General features: G+C 44.7%; 1 protein-coding gene across 1 annotated transcript in view; it reads right to left on the bottom strand.

Annotated features, from left to right (window-relative positions):
- Nucleotides 1-4744, bottom strand: part of IDH1 (isocitrate dehydrogenase (NADP(+)) 1) — a 37649-nt gene extending 32905 nt beyond the window's left edge. Inside the window, exons 1-2 of the mRNA XM_007934661.2 lie at nucleotides 4623-4744; nucleotides 225-516 (exon numbers count right to left, since the gene is read on the bottom strand). Of these exons, the coding sequence (XP_007932852.1) occupies nucleotides 225-516; nucleotides 4623-4744 (414 nt within the window). The remainder of the gene's footprint in view (nucleotides 1-224; nucleotides 517-4622) is intronic.
- Between the last annotated feature and the right edge of the window lie 10878 nt (nucleotides 4745-15622).

Below are 15622 nucleotides of genomic sequence, written 5' to 3'. Positions count from 1 at the left end.
AGGCAGTATCACTACAGAAGTAGATTGCCCCATCTTCCTTCCGAGGAGTGGCTGGTGAGTTTGAACCGCCAGCCTTCTGGTTAGCAGTCAAGTGCCTTAGCTACTATGCTTAATGGGAGTAGGCATCAAAAATAAGAATAAAGCACAAAATATTTGCAACCACTAGGCATCCAAAGGCCATGAAAGAAGAATATGAAAAATTAGATTATGCCAAAATGACTTACTTGATCCCCATAAGCATGGCGACCTATGATGATAGGTTTTACCCATCCACTCACAAGCCGCGGGATATTTTTGCAGATGATAGCTTCCCTGAAGACAGTGCCACCCAGAATATTTCGGATGGTGCCATTTGGTGATTTCCACATTTGTTTCAACTTGAACTCCTCAACCCTCTTCTCATCAGGGGTGATAGTAGCACACTTGACACCAACGTTGTATTTCTTTATAGCTTCTGCAGCATCCTTGGTGACCTGGTCGTTGGTGGCATCACGATTCTCTATGCCTAAATCATAGCTTGGGAGGGAAAAATTAGAACTCTTCAGACAGACTAATCAGTTATTGATAGTATTATCAATAATCATAGTGGTAGTATATAGAGTTTGAGCTGCAGAAACTGAAGGCTCCAAACGCACCTAAATTTGCTAAGCTTTAGTATGCCTGCTGTCAAGTTGGCCCCCAACCCATTGCAACCCAATGAAAGAATGAAGGAATGAAACACATCCCGTGCTATGCCAGCTCCATGATTGGTTGGAGATTGGATCATTATGACGTACATAGGGCTTTCACTGGCTGATTTTCAAAAGCAGATTACTGGGACTTTCTTCCTAGTCCATATTAATCTGGAACCTGTTCAGTATCATAGCAATGCACAAGTTTCCACTGACAGAGGGGTGGTGACTGGTGTGAGGTGCATTGGCTAGAACTGAACCTAGGAAATCCAACCTAGGCCTCCAGGATGGAAGGTGAGAATTCTACCATCAAACCACCAACGGCCTCAAATTTAGCATGAGAGCCCTAAACAAAAAAGATAGCTACTGTGGTAGTTACTTTTGTGTGTCAACTTGGCTGGGCCTGGTTGAGTAGCTGGGCAGCTGGATGTAGTATTCCCCATGATGAGACTGGTAATCAACTTCATGGTGGAATCTACTGTGAGCAGCTGAGTAGCTGCTTTAGGGATGTGGTCTGCTTCCTTTATCTAAGGAGAAGTCTTGGGGAATGGTCTCTAGTTTATGGCACGCTTGAACCCTGCATGTAGCTGTGTCGTTGTTCAGCAGCCTGCCATGCTTTGCTGACCTTGGGAATTTTAATGGACTTGAATTAATAGCCTGCTGTGTGGTTTGGTAACATCGGGACTGTGCCTTTTTACTTGGCAACCTTGGGCTTGTCAGTCTCAGCAGCCAGCAGCTGTTTGAGTGAAGAAAAGCCTCTAGCTCCAGTGGGCCGGGAGGAGGAGGCAAAGCTGAAGCCCAAGGTTGAGGGGCTTTCATCCAGTCCCTAGAAAGTGGCACTTTGAACTCAGACTTAAAGCCTCCAAATCGTAAGAGAATAAATTCCTGTTTGTTAAGGCCATCTCATTTGTGGTATATATTCCTGTCAGAGCGGCACTAGGTAACCAGAACAGATGCCAACTGAAAGAGCACTCTGAGATGCTGGAATGCCTGGCTACAGCTCCCTGTGTTGTAATGGGACACTGTCTTGGAGGAATCTGAATGCAAACCATTGTACTGTGCCGCTTTGCCTACTTTTTATAATACTGAGACAATAACAACATACCTGCAACCCTTTTGTTTGGCTCCCCTCCCTGTAATTCACACAGAAATAAGCTTAAGCACCACCTTATTTTTCACTCAGTAGGAAAAAAGGTGGGGTTGTCTTAAAGGATTTTTTTTTTTTTAAATTTGGCATTAACATGGCAGGATTGCAGATCTGACAGTCAGTGGCAACAATGCTGACTCCTTCATTTATGCTGGCTAGTCATAGGATGAACTTTTCCCTAATTCCTGAGCATGTTTCTCTGTTTTGAAAACAAGTCTGCAGCTTCTTGGATCAGTAATGGAATCCACCACTGCTTTCGTATATACTGGAATTCTAGTTTAACACCCACCGACACTCTGTCTACAAGTCAGGCTGAGCTGCACAATGGTGGCTGTTCAGAACATAGAAAATTATCCTAAAGCATCACTGAAAGTATGTAATAGTTTGTCAGAAGCAGGAAAACAAAATAATAATGTAACAATTTATTTTGCTTTAAAACTTGCTGAACTATAACAGAGACTGGTAGAACCCCTAGACTGTGGCCCTTAGACACCCTTCAAGCCTGGAACGGAACTCACTCCCGGGAATCAACTTTCAGCCAAACAGACTATAAAGTGACATATACTAGGGAGGAATGTACTCCTCAGTACAATCAACACTATGAGACTGAAAAATCAGCCTTTGCTCAAAAACAAATGGCAGCAAGGGGCAGGAAAGAAGGAAAATGGAAATGCAGAACCTTAGGCGCTCTGGTAGCATAGTGCCTAAGGCACTTGACTGCTAACCAGAAGGCTGTGGTTCAAACTCACCAGCCACTCCTTGGAAGGAAGGTTGGGCAATCTATTTCCGTAATGATACCACCTCGGAAACCCAAGGAGGGGTAGCAATGAGTTGGGCCTACTAGAGGGCACATAACAGCAACAACAGGGAGGAAGTGGGAAGACTGCTGTTATATGAGGGGATGGCAACCAATATCATGAGACAGAACGTGTATAAATTGTTGAACAGAATTTGCTCTGTAAACTTTTATCTCCACTACAATAAAAATGTCAAACAAAACCTCACAGAATCATTAAGTCTCTAGATTTCTTTGTAATTCCTGTACAGTCCTTTCCTTAGATACGCCAACTCATGATACCAACATACAGATTGAAATCTTGACATATCAGCAAATAAAATTGCTTTAACATTAGGTAATTCATGTAACAATAATGTTGTTGTTGTTGTTGTTTGCCGTCGAGTCGGCCCCAACTCATAGCGACCCTTCCTTAGGTTTCCGAGGCAGTATCACTACGGAAGTAGGATTGCCCAACCTGCCTTCCGAGGAGTGGCTGGTGGGTTTGAACCGCCAGCCTTCTGGTGAGCAGTCAAGTGCCTTAGGCACTATGCTACCAGAGCTCTTATTCTTTCTAGGAGAAAAGAATATATATATGGCTTGGACTACTATCTAGCGCACACAACAAAACTAATAGTTCCACTCCTCTCAGACAGAACTGATCATATCATGATAAGAGCAATTGTGGAACAACTTAAAACTTGTTTGGCCCCTTAAACATTCTTCACTGGGCATGTAATAGCTTTTTCCTTCTGTAGGTACCAACTACCCTTTAATACTCCTTATGCCTCAAGGCTAAAGAAGCTCAATGCAACAACTCTGCAGCCTATACATCCAAGTTCTCTCCATCGGCTGTTTAAATTTCTGAAATAGGACAGAATTTTAAATGCTTCTTAATTCGTTTCAGATCTTCTCATGCTTCATTTTCTAGGTGTATGGTCCACCTCTGCAAGCAGTTGCTCCATCTCATGGTTACAATATAGACATTAGCAGTTTGAGAACAATTGAGAAGGGGGTCTAGTAACTCCATTCCAATTAATGTCTATACCCATGCAAATAACGGGTCCTCAGAACACATTCTGATGAGTAATTCTGGGTTGAGGCAAATGCACCGTTGCCAATAGTTTGTCTGATAAATGCATTACTCAACATTTTACCAGGTCAGTCTTCAGCTACTTCACCCTTGTAGAAAATCTGCATCTACCTAGTGCAAAGGTACAAAGAACATGAGCAAGTTTATGAAAAACACAGGGCAAAAAAAATGAGAGAACTATGTATCAACTTTCACATCTGTCTCTGAACTTTTTAAACACAGGACAAAAGGCCTAAACTTTTAGGACAGAAATGGTTTGAAGCAAAGTTGTGAAGGTTTTAGGTTGGATTTATTAACTTGGTGGGTTCATTATATTCTACAATTGTATGAAAAAGGAAAAAGGCAAGGAATGCAAAAGAAAAAAAGGTCCATTGACTAGTTAAGGAGACTGACAGAAAATGGAGCTTCAAAGACAAAATTGTGTCAACTACAGTTAATTTACTATTTCTTGCATCCTCAACACACTGCACATTGTGCATCTCTCTTAGCTACGGGTGGCCACTTATTTTGTTGTTGTTGTTATGTGCTGTTGAGTCGGCCCCAACTCATAGCGACCCCTCCTTGGGTTTCCGAGGCAGTATCACTACGGAAGTAGGATTGCCCAACCTTCCTTCCAAGGAGTGGCTGGTGGGTTTGAACCGCCAGCCTTCTACTTATTTTATTACAAATAAAATCTTCATGAGAATCAGAGGCTTGGAAAAACCTGAAAATCACTTTGATTCCCTCCCAATGCTTGACTTCTGAATAATGGTAAGTTCATTTTTCTAACAGTTTGTTAAATAAAAATAGACGATTCAACTGCAAAAATTTAGGCAAAAAAAAAAAAAAAGCTTTATCAGCAAGCTGCAGCTGTATCTTGTAGATAAGCTAACCGTATCCTGAAATCCCTTAAGTGATGCCTTCTGAGTTTGCCACCAGGAAGAGTCATTCACTTACCTATGTAGGTCCAACTCCACGTAGGGGAAAATGAGTTTTTCTTTAATTAGTTCCCAAATGATTCGAGTCATCTCATCTCCTTGCATCTCCACTACAGAACCACCTTGGATTTTTTGGGACATCTTGTCTTCTTCAGTAGACCTTTAAAATGAAATAAAGGTTAAATGCGTGTGTTCTCATTCATGATTTCATTATAAAGTGGAAACAAAACATAATTTGATAACTACTGAAAAAACAGTTCCTAAGATCATGATTGCACAAAAGACTAATAAAAACACATTTACCAGGAGAATTGGGCACCTTCTCTGTGCAAGGTACTATGTTACAACTTCACGGGTGGTTTCCAGGTCAGCCCTCATAGCAATGCTGCAAAATGGAAACTCTTTTCCCTTTATACTTACATGGGTAAAAGAATGATCTTGCCAAGGCTACCCCCTTGAAGCGTGGAGGAGTCTGATCTTGTAACATGCTCTTTATTAATTTGTATTATTCTATCATTAACTTCTATTGAGATTATTTCCACAGCATTGTGTTTACCTTCTCATTTTACTGGACCCTCAAGATGACCAGAATGGTGAGGGCTAGGATCTTGGCTTTATTTGAAACTCTTTTCATTAAAATAGGAGCTCTGGTGGTATAGTGCCTAAGGCATCTGACTGCTAACCAGGTGGTTGGTGGTTCAAACCCATCAGCTGCTCTGTGGAAGGAAGACTGGGCAAACTACTTTCATAAAGGTTTACTGCCTTGGAAATCCAAAGGGGTCGCTGTGAGTCGACTTGGCAGTGAGTTTGGTTTGGTTTGATTTTTTCATTAAAATAACTACCCTGGAGGAGATTCTACCGGTTCTTGTTACTCTTGCTCAAGAACACTTTAAGCCTAAAAATGAAAGAGTAATTCCTGGGGGAGCTGTTTTCTTAGAGACAACAATAGACATTAGGCTTGTGAAATTAAATACAAAAGTGATTTCTCCATTACAGAGCCCTGTATCTAGAAGAACCACTGCCCAAGACCCAAGCAGGTCCCTCTCCCATTCCTCAGAACCCCAACTCCTCAACTGTCGCTTTAGCTGTTCACGGGCAAGGGTAGGCTGCTGGTGGAGGACAGAAGGAATCAGAATTGTTCCAAGAAGAGAAGCCACCTTGAGAAATGGCTGTGAATACAAATCAAATAATCTGATTCCTGGAAAGGACATGCGTGGAACATTTGGAAGAATGAAACCGGGAGGCTCAGAGAAAGACATCCGGAGAGGCAGAGGAGGCCTGAGCCTGCTAAGGCATCTGTTCCTTCCCATGATGCTCTGAAAGAAACTCCCCGCCACCCAGCAACTCAAATACAAAGTGCTTTTATCGCCCTATGTTATAGCTGAGGAATGGAAAAGTCAGGAAAACTGACTTTAAAAAAATAATTGGTTAAGAGGCCTGTAAAAAAAAATTATTAGGTTAAGAGGCTTGTAAATAGTTTTTCTTGAAAAATTGGGCTAAAGTAGTTTGGTCTTTAAATAAAAAAGGTAATGCTTAGTGGACAGTGAGCCTTGGTTCCCTAAAACAAGGCAAAATGTAGTCCCACCCCCGAGGCCCACTTTCATTTCCCAAATTTGCAGAACTAGAATCCTACCTACTAGTGTTTAGGAGGTTCCTTAGACTACTACTGGCGAACCATCTGGAACTCAACTTGAATAAAAGAAATGAAGGAAGTCATGTAGGGAAGTCGGAGGCAGACAACTGCATGAAGGACATATAGACAAATGGGAGGGGAAGGAAATGGGGATAACAAAGGCCCAGCCGCTACTGGAAAGCTAGACTTCTTAGACTCCTGGAGATGCTCGTGTATTAAAAGACAAAACACAACAACGCAGCAACCCCAGATGTGTTCCACAGGTTTGCAGCGGCTGCCTTTCGGGGGAAGAAGATCACCAGGCCTCTGTTCCAAGGTGCCTCTGGCTGGATCTGCACTGCCAATCTTTTAGGTAGCAAACAAGTGCTTAACTGTACGTCTGGGGGGACACAGTACCGATCCCAGTTTTCCACACACAGAGAGAGTACTCTAAAGGTTAATTCTCACTTGTAATGTCATTTGTTTCTTATAGAGTTTCTTGTTTCTTAAAGCATATGATTGTTTTGCTTGATTCCACTTTCACATCTTCCTTGTATTTTAAACAAAACAAAACAAAGTAAGCAAACTTAACTTTGGCCTCGATACTACATTTACATGGCCATTGTCCTTTATGACTTGTCTATTTTTCCTCAAGACAAGAATGCTGGGACTTTTTATTTCCTTCTCAGGTAAAGCAAACATTTTCTGTAGGGCTTTTTCTGAATCTCGTAATGTACAACTGAAACACTTCACATGATTTTTCCATTAAATCTTTGCCACCTTTTTAGCTAAAAAGGTGAAGCTTTATTGTAGACTCTGGCTTAGGATAATGGATAGCATTATACTATTTCGTCCGTCAGTGCCACGGGATGGGCTTTAGGCCTCACTGGATTCACTTTTCCCCTTTGTCCCTCCTCAGATTTCCATTCTCCACCCCAACCCTGACTTCAGAAGGAAGGACTTTTCCAAGCCCAACAGGCACCAGTTCATTTAGTCTGAAAGCAGCTGAATTCCAATCTCCTGACACACTTGTGTAATTTCAGAAAATAAACCTGGAATAATACAAAGCAGTTTAAGAATTTAGAGTTACTCACCCTACTTAATTTTACTTTCATCATCTCCCAGTTTTTAGCCAGATTTTTTTTTCTTTTAAAAAGGTGAGTTCATGAACTACAATAATTTCTAGGCATTAGTCTCTTGCAGAAAAAACACCAAGAGCAACACGGAAGCAGTAGCAAAATTCCTGACTCACTCCTTGCAGTAACCAGCCCCCGCGACAGGACCAGTAAAACACCTGCCAGGACCAGTAAAACGCCTCCTATGGTAACTTGCATTCTCACCTCTACAACGAATCAACTTGTAATCACCCCAATGCCTTTCGATCTTGTAAGACTCAGCAGAAAGCAGTTTAATTCCTAAAACAAAGACTAGGAATAGAAAGTCCCATTAAAAAAACCCACCACTTTCACAAGGTTTGGTTAGTAGTTTTAAATACTGGCCACACAGCCCGGTTTATCTGGTTTTAAGTACAGTGCCAAGCGTATCCGAGGGGCAAAGGGCAGCTGTAGGTCTGCAAGCACCGTTCAAAAAAAGGTCAAAGGAGCACGAATAAGTCTGTGCATACAGTGGAGGGTGCGTCTGTGGGCGTGTCCCCGGGTCATCTTCCGTTAGTGGGTCTCTGGGTTTGGACGTCCTTGGGCGACGCAGTGACTAGTAGGCTCTTGGCCTGCAGACGTGCTAGAGGGATGTTGTGCAAGAGGGCTGTAATGGAAGCTGGCTTGCTTCCTCCTTTCAGGTTTCCATGCCTGGCCCCTCACTCTCCGCCTCGGGGACCTTTAAACTTCTGGAGCAAGGGGCGGGCTGGGGGGCCTCTCCCATACATAACTCAAGATGCTGGCGGTGGCGGGTGTGTCCTCCCACACGTCACTCCGCCACCGACCGCGACTGGGTGGCCCAGCCAAGACCCTTCTGACAAGTATCTGGGAGCTCCGCCCCCTTCACGCCCCACAGGCAGCCGAGTTCAGCCGGGTGGTCTGCGTTTGAGGTCCACGCCCAAGTCCTAGGCTTCCACACTTCTTTGCATGCAGCTACCCACCCCCCACATATGCTTTCTTCCTCTCACACCGGAGAGTGAGTCTCTATGGGTCCTTTCAATCTCCCACCACTAGATTTTCCTCCTTGCATGCAGAACTAGTCTCGCATTTCTCTGCATGCAACTTCCCCGTCGCCTGATTTCTCCTTCCCAAGCCCAAGCATTTGGCACTCTCTTCCGCCCCGTTTCCCTCTCCTACGCCCAATGCCTGAATTTCTTCCCTTCCCTGCATACAGGCCTCGACGCTAAGTCCCTTCCTCCACGCTCAAGATCTAAGCTTTCCTCATTTTTCCCACTCCCGCGGAATCAATCAGAGCCTCGCCCAACAGCCAGGGGCCGAGGCAGCCCCTCCGAGCCTGCTCTTACCTGCAGGGGAAAATGCACCCGCGAGTAGCCGGGGGCGCTGCAGTCACTCACACGCTCAAACTCACGCGCACACTGCCACGCACACTGGCAACCTCAGCTGTCTCGGCTTCTGACACTGGCTCTGCAGAAACCCTGGGCTCCGCAGGCGGGGCAGGGATTTTCCTTCTCCCGGCCTTTGTCCCCTCCCAAGCCCTGCCCCGTCAGCCCACCTCCTGGAGCCACGCCCCCGCCGTGCGGCCTTTTGCCTCCACCAATCCCCCACGGGTGGGCGGGCCCTGACGTTGCTTGGGAGTAGCAAGCTTTGGCGGCGCAGCTGGGATGCTCTAGATCTCCTTGCTACGGAAGGATGCGAACGCCACCTGCAGGCCGGGGAATAGAGAGCGTCGGGGCTCGGGTATGCTGAGGCTGCCCCCACGCGGTGAAGGGGCTACTCTGGCTTTTCTATTGTTGAGTCGGCCTGGTCTCAAAGCAGCACCTCCTTGGGTTTCCCAGGCGGTATCACTACGGAAGTAGATTGCCCAAACTTCCTTAGAGAGAGCGTTTCCAAAGCACCGGTAAAGGCAAATCCTGAGCAGAGCGCCCCGGACTGTGGCACCCTGCCTAATCCCCTACCTTTGTGCAGTAGACTGGAACGTGTAGATGCCAGAGGGATAGTGCACAGGTGAGGGTGGAGTCGCTTTGGAGGTTTCTCAGTGCTGTTAGATTGCAAGGGACGGAACAAGCAGGCACGTCCTTCTGTTACTATAATCTAAATTACTGTTGTTCTTGTTGTTGTTATGTGCCCTCTAGTAGGACCCGACTCATAGCGGCCCCTCCTTGGGTTTCCCAGGCAGTATCACTACGGAAGTAGATTGCCCAATCTTCCTTCTGAGGAGTGGCTGGTGGGTTTGAACCGCCAGCCTTCTGGTCAGCAGTCAAATGCCCTAGACACTACAGTACTAGGGCTCCGAATCTAAATTACTACTGAGTACATAAATAAACACCGATCGTTATTTGCAGTAAAAGATAAAGATATGAAGGAAATCATTATCTGGATACCAGTGAAACTGAACTAAAGATGTAAATAAAAGACACAAAAATCCAGTTGCCTTTGATTCGATTCTGCCACATGGAGACTCCACATGTGTGCTCTAGAAACAGTTTCTTTTTTTTTTTTTCCTAAAGTTCTCCAGGGAATTGTGTGTGTGTGTTCCTTACTCCCCCAAACATGCAAAAGTAAAAGAGTATTCAGATTGTGATTTGTACAAGTTTGTATATTTGATAACAACAAGCTGTATTGTATGTTGTTGCCCAGAATTCCACGCCCCAGAATTTAAAAATGATCTCTGTTGCTGTTATGTGCCGTGGAGTCCGACCAGACACATAACGACCCCACCTTGGGTTTCTGAGGAGGTATCACTACGGAAGTAGATTGCCCAACCTTCCTTGCGAGGAGTCGCTGGTGGGTTTGAACCACCAGCCTTCTGGTTAGCAGTCAAGTGCCTTAGGCACTAGCTACCAGAGCTCTGTTGCATTAATGTATAATGTCATGTATTCACCATTATAGTAAATACAGAATAGTTCCACTGCCCTAAAAATACCCTGGGCTCCATCTATTCATCCTTTCTACTTGCCAAAGGGGCAAGGAGCCTGCATCTTCTGACCTCCCCTACCCCACAAGAGGAAGACAGAATCACCATCAGCAGCCAAGGCCTACTCCTGTGAGGCCAGATGTGCTGCCTCCCTCCAGCCCTTTCATGAACCGTTCTTCCTGCAGCACCCACCACCTCTCTGCTGGGTTCGATAATTCGCCAAGTGGCCACACAGAACTCACAGATTGTGGGGTTTGTTAGGGAAGCAACAGGTTACAATTCAAGTTCAGGAACACGCTCAGTCTCTCAGCCCGCTGTCTCTCAGCCAACAGTCTCTCCCAGCTCTGCCTGTCTCTCAGCAGCATGTACCTTTCGTGTCTCCCAGCAGGCAGTGAGAGAGTCCTTCTGCCTCTAGGAAGGCTCCTTTTGAGCCTGGCAGAGTGGTCAAACTCACCAATCTCAACATCAGAGTTCTGTACACCTGAGAGCAAGGAACTTTCCAGAAAATTACTTTGTGCTGCTCCCAACAGAAATACCCAGATGGATAAATTTAACAGTCAGGAGGTACTCAGTTGCTCACAGCAAATCCCACCACGGAGTTTATAAAGATTTATGGCTAGAAAAGAGTGAAAGTGTACAAAGCAAATCTGTTTTGCATTTAACAATTCATACACATATTTTTATGACACTGATTGCAATCCCCACTCATATACTTCCTGTGTTTGTTTTCATTTGTACTTCTTTCCCATCCTTTCCTGCCTTTTGAACTTTGTCTTTGGACAAATCCTGCCCTTTTGATCTGGAATGGTTGATTTTTCTGGGAATGCATACCTCCCTCGTGTTATTGTTTACCACATAGAGCTATCTGTCTTTTAGCTGAAAGGTGAACCACGAGGGTGAGTTTAGTTCCAGGCTTACAGGGTGATGAAGGGTCCTAGTCTTGGAGGTTCCACCAGTCTCATTAGACTAGTAAACTTTTTGTATTTTTAAATGATTTTGACTTTTGTTCCTGCTCAATCTAGGACTGTCTATTGTAATCCCTTTTAGAGAAGTTGGCAGTGGTAGTTCAGACACCATCTAGTTCTTCTGGTTTCAGGGATATGGAGGCTGGGGTTCATGTGGTCCATGAGTCCGTTGGACTAATTGTTTCCTTAGGTCTTTGGTTTTCTTCACTGTTCTTTGCTCAGATGGAGACTGATGAATATTTGTACCTTAAATAGCTGCTTACAAGCTTTCTTCCCCCCCCAGTAGGATGTAGAACATTTTCTTTGCGCAGTATGCTCTGCCGATTGATCCTTATGTCCCCCGAGATTATGGTGCTGAGGCCCCAGGCCCAGTGACTCATTCCCTCAAGGAATTTGGCTATGGCTCAGAAGTTAACATAACTTTGCCCCTTGCATGCTTTACTACTTTCATAGAAATATTTGCAGCACATGTAAATACATTAAAATAATAATAATAATAACCCAAAGTCGCTGCCGTCAAGTAGTTACCGCTCCTTGGGTTTCTGAGGCAGCTTTGCTGTGGAAGTAGATTGCCCAATCTTCCTTCTGAGGAGTGGCTGGTTGATTTGAACTGCTGGCCTTCTGGTTAGCAGTCAAATGCCTTCGACACTATGCCACCAGAACTCATATGTAGAAATATTCTGTCAAATCTATATATATTCACGGGTGTAGTCTCATTTATCTTGCCACCCCTGTTCAGCTTACATGTCTTTCTATGTGTTCACCTATAGATTATTGTTGTTACTGTTATTGCAGGATTGTGTATGTAATAGTATTTACCTCTGCTCCCAATACTAGGATCTTCTTGACTTGGCTATGTATTCTTTTGATCTCTGGATCTATTTTGAAATTTTTTGTAGGTTTGTAAAATATTTTTAACATTAGGTAGGGTAATTGCAAGGGAGGACTCTTTTGTTCATCATTTTTAAGATGGCAGAGATTTGAGCATGTTTATGATCTGAGGAAGAAAAGGTTTGGAAAAAGAGTGGTTAAAGATAGGGTACAGGATCCCAGAGGAGATAGGAATGGGTGGTCTGGGGTGTGTGTGTATGTGTGTGTGTGTGTGTGAGGGTGGCTAGGAAGGACTGAGCTGGGGAAGAAGAGGCCCCTTTTTCCAAGAGAGGAAGAAGGAGGCAGGCCAGCGCAGATGTGGTTGCAGGTGTTGTAGCGGTGTGACTAGGTTTTCATGGGTCACAACCAATAACCTCTGCTTTTTCATATTGGTAGAAGATGTGATTCTCTGCTGAGAATAATAAAGATAACAATGAATTTATCTTGCTTATTCTATTAGGAGATATGTCTGGAACGGCAGTTGCCAGGAACTAGAGAGGACGTTGACTGTGGATCCCTACAATGATCACTGAGGGGCACGGTTGGGGACGGGGACTAGGATTTGTACTGGCGCCAGTCTGAAGACTGTTGGTGCTACGTCTTAGAGCGCTCAGAAGACTCAAGAAAAAAGTGATTTGCCAAAGCCCTCGAGGAAAAAGGCCAGGAGAATTTAATTAAAATAGGACCTCACCTTAAGTTTCATCCCCTTTTCATCTTCCTTTGTCAAGGCCCACAATTGCGGTTACCAGGTTTTGGCTTGTCTGCAGCCAACTGCACAGCGGTCTGAGCAAGATAAAAATGATGGACAATGCTAGCCATGCAGAGCAAGACAGGGGTTGGTGACTTCATAGCCACTAACATTTGCAACTTCTGTAGTGATACTGCCTTGGAAACCCAAGAAGGGGTCGCTATGATTCGGGTCTGACTCAACACCACATAACAACAACAACAACAACAACATTTGCAACACAAAACTAGAATAAAAAGATTAGCTGTAAAGCTAACATCACTTAGCAATTACTCTGGGTCAGGCATAGTGCTAACTGCTTTGTTGTATTTAATCCTCAAAAAAAATCCATGAAATAGGTGCATTAATAACCCCATTTTACAGAGAAGAGGTCTGAGGTCTAGAGAGATTAGTATTTATTCATATGGCTAATTATTGGCAGAAATAACCAACTATGACAACAGAACCTTCTTTCTTAGCCCGAGTTGAATACTGAGCGTAGTAACATATTATGGTGCCTACATTTTCGAACACATACGGTAAACGCTGTCCCGGCACCACCCATCCGGGTGACCAGGCGTGCGTTATGCTCCCGCGCACAGCGGTTCTGGTTTCCTCAAGGAAGGCTGAGGCGACCTAAGCTCGGGCGGGTCGTCACGGACGACTCTATCTAAGCTGTACTCTTTCTGCCTGAGCATCTGATCGCAACGTCTTGAGGGCGGGGAGGGGTGGGCGGAGCCTACTCCCAGGAAGGGCTGCAGATTGGAGGGGAGGAGGAACAGTGGGCAGGACCTTGGAGGGAAGCTTGTAGCCGCATCAACCATGTAAGCAGCTTCGCTTCCTGCCGCAACCGCTGGCGGCATCAATGTCTCCAGCGTAGGGCTCTGGGGCCGGCTTCCTGCGCCTGAGCTGAGTGAGACGGCCGCTGAGGAGGAAGGGGGCCGGCCGGGCCGGGGCGGAGGGCGCAGGTAAGGGAGGGAGTCCGGCGCGCGGTCAACGCGAGCTGAGAGTGAGGGGTGAGGCCGACTTGGGGGTTCAGGGGCCAGGGCGGAGAGGAAGCTCAAGTGAAAGCGAGAACTGGAGCTCGACACCCGGGGGCTGGAGGCCAGAGTGCGACCGAGCCAGGGGAGGGCAGAAAACGATCCCCTTGATTCCCGGGCTGTCCCTTGTTTGGCTGCTGGGAAGAGATCCAGGTAGAGCTTGTTCTCGGGTGGTTTCCTTGGGAACATTTGAAGTTCCCTTGCCCCTCTTGGGTCCCCTGTGCCTGAACTTATTTTGGAGATGGCTAGTCCAGTTCCTCCTCCTCGCTGGATGAGCTCTGAGTCTGTGTGTCAGAGGTGCATTGGTAGGCTGGAGAAGAAAGTTTATGAGCTACAGAAACGATATCAACCGTGGAGTTTAAAAAAAAGAAGTGTGTGTATATATAAGCTGTTGGGCCCGTTCTATTTATAATTATTTCAGAGTCTCATTTAAGGAGACTTGATATCCTATTTAGTATTCCCCCTTTGCTTAGAATGTTTCTGGCAAAAGGATAAGAAGAGAAACAGTTTGGAATGTGATGGATAGTTTTAGAAATTTGAAGATCTTCTGTCCAATTTAGAGGCTATCATTCTTAAGACAGGCAAAAATTTAAAAAATGCTAGCATTCTTTATGAAGCAAGTTAAACGTATTTATATGGTGTGTTCATACATTATGTTTTGGAGCATTGATTCAGTGCATCCTGTGTTGTAGAACTACTACTGTATTGATAAGAGGGGGTGTGGCTTGGTATATTACACTGTCTTATTTTGTAATGGAGCACTGGTGGCAATGATTAAACACATGACTGCTTACCTAAAGGTTGGGACCCATCAACTGCTCCATGGCAGAAAAATGTGGCAGTCTACTTCTGTAAAGATTGCAGCCTTGGAAACGCTATGGGATAGTTTCACTCTGTCCTGTAGGGTTATGTTAGTCTGGATAGACTCAGCACACAAAAAACTCATACTTGGATTTTCCATCTGCTAAAGTTTTGATATTGGCTGGTAGATCAGGCTTATTCCCTACATTTTAGTAACTGATTAGCCGTCTGATTGGCTTTATCAACAAGATGGTGTGTAGGAGGTCTGTATATACTAATAGCCTTGAAATGAGAGGAGGTAAAGTATTGGTGATACTTCACAGGTCTTTGGATAAGTAGGTTACTGCTTTTGATAATTACCTGCCAGTTAGGAAGGAGCTCTAGTTCATAACATAAATAGTTATTAAGGTGCCAAAGAATGACAGTTGTAAGGTAATTCCCCCTCACCCTGGTGTCATTATGTAATTACTAAGATTAATTCGATGTGATTGTATTTACGCTTCGAACACTACACTCGTAGTCTCTATATACTTTCAGAGACTGTACTTGTGATTTTTATTCTGCATCCTCAAAGCATTTAGACTGTAATAAAAATTTTGGGTATGGATAACCCTTAGAAAAAGTAGTAAGACGCTTTAGGCAAATTTTTAACTCCACTTTTGAGGTTATTTGTGTCAAAGTGGAATGTAGGCTGTTTTCCAAGCCTGTGGGTGTTGCTGTCATCACAAGGTCCATTCTCTCTCCAGTGCTTTCTCTTTTACCTCTTTGTTTGATATTTACACTTGGTTAATCACTAGTTTATTTCTCAACCCTTTATGCCCTGTATAGACCATAACGGCAGTCTAGGATTGTTGACCACCCCTGCTGCACAAAGAAGTTGTTGTTGTTGTTATGTGCCGTTGAGTCAGACCTGACCCATAGCGACCCCTCCTTGGGTTTCCAGGGCAGTATCACTACGGAAGTAGATTGCCCCAT

Source organism: Orycteropus afer, unplaced genomic scaffold (assembly GCF_000298275.1).
Source record: "Orycteropus afer afer isolate SDZICR_OR568_19922 unplaced genomic scaffold, OryAfe1.0 scaffold00002, whole genome shotgun sequence".
NCBI classification, from domain to species: domain Eukaryota; kingdom Metazoa; phylum Chordata; class Mammalia; order Tubulidentata; family Orycteropodidae; genus Orycteropus; species Orycteropus afer.
Note: the sequence above shows the minus strand (reverse complement) of the source record. Positions and strands in the feature narration are given on the sequence as shown.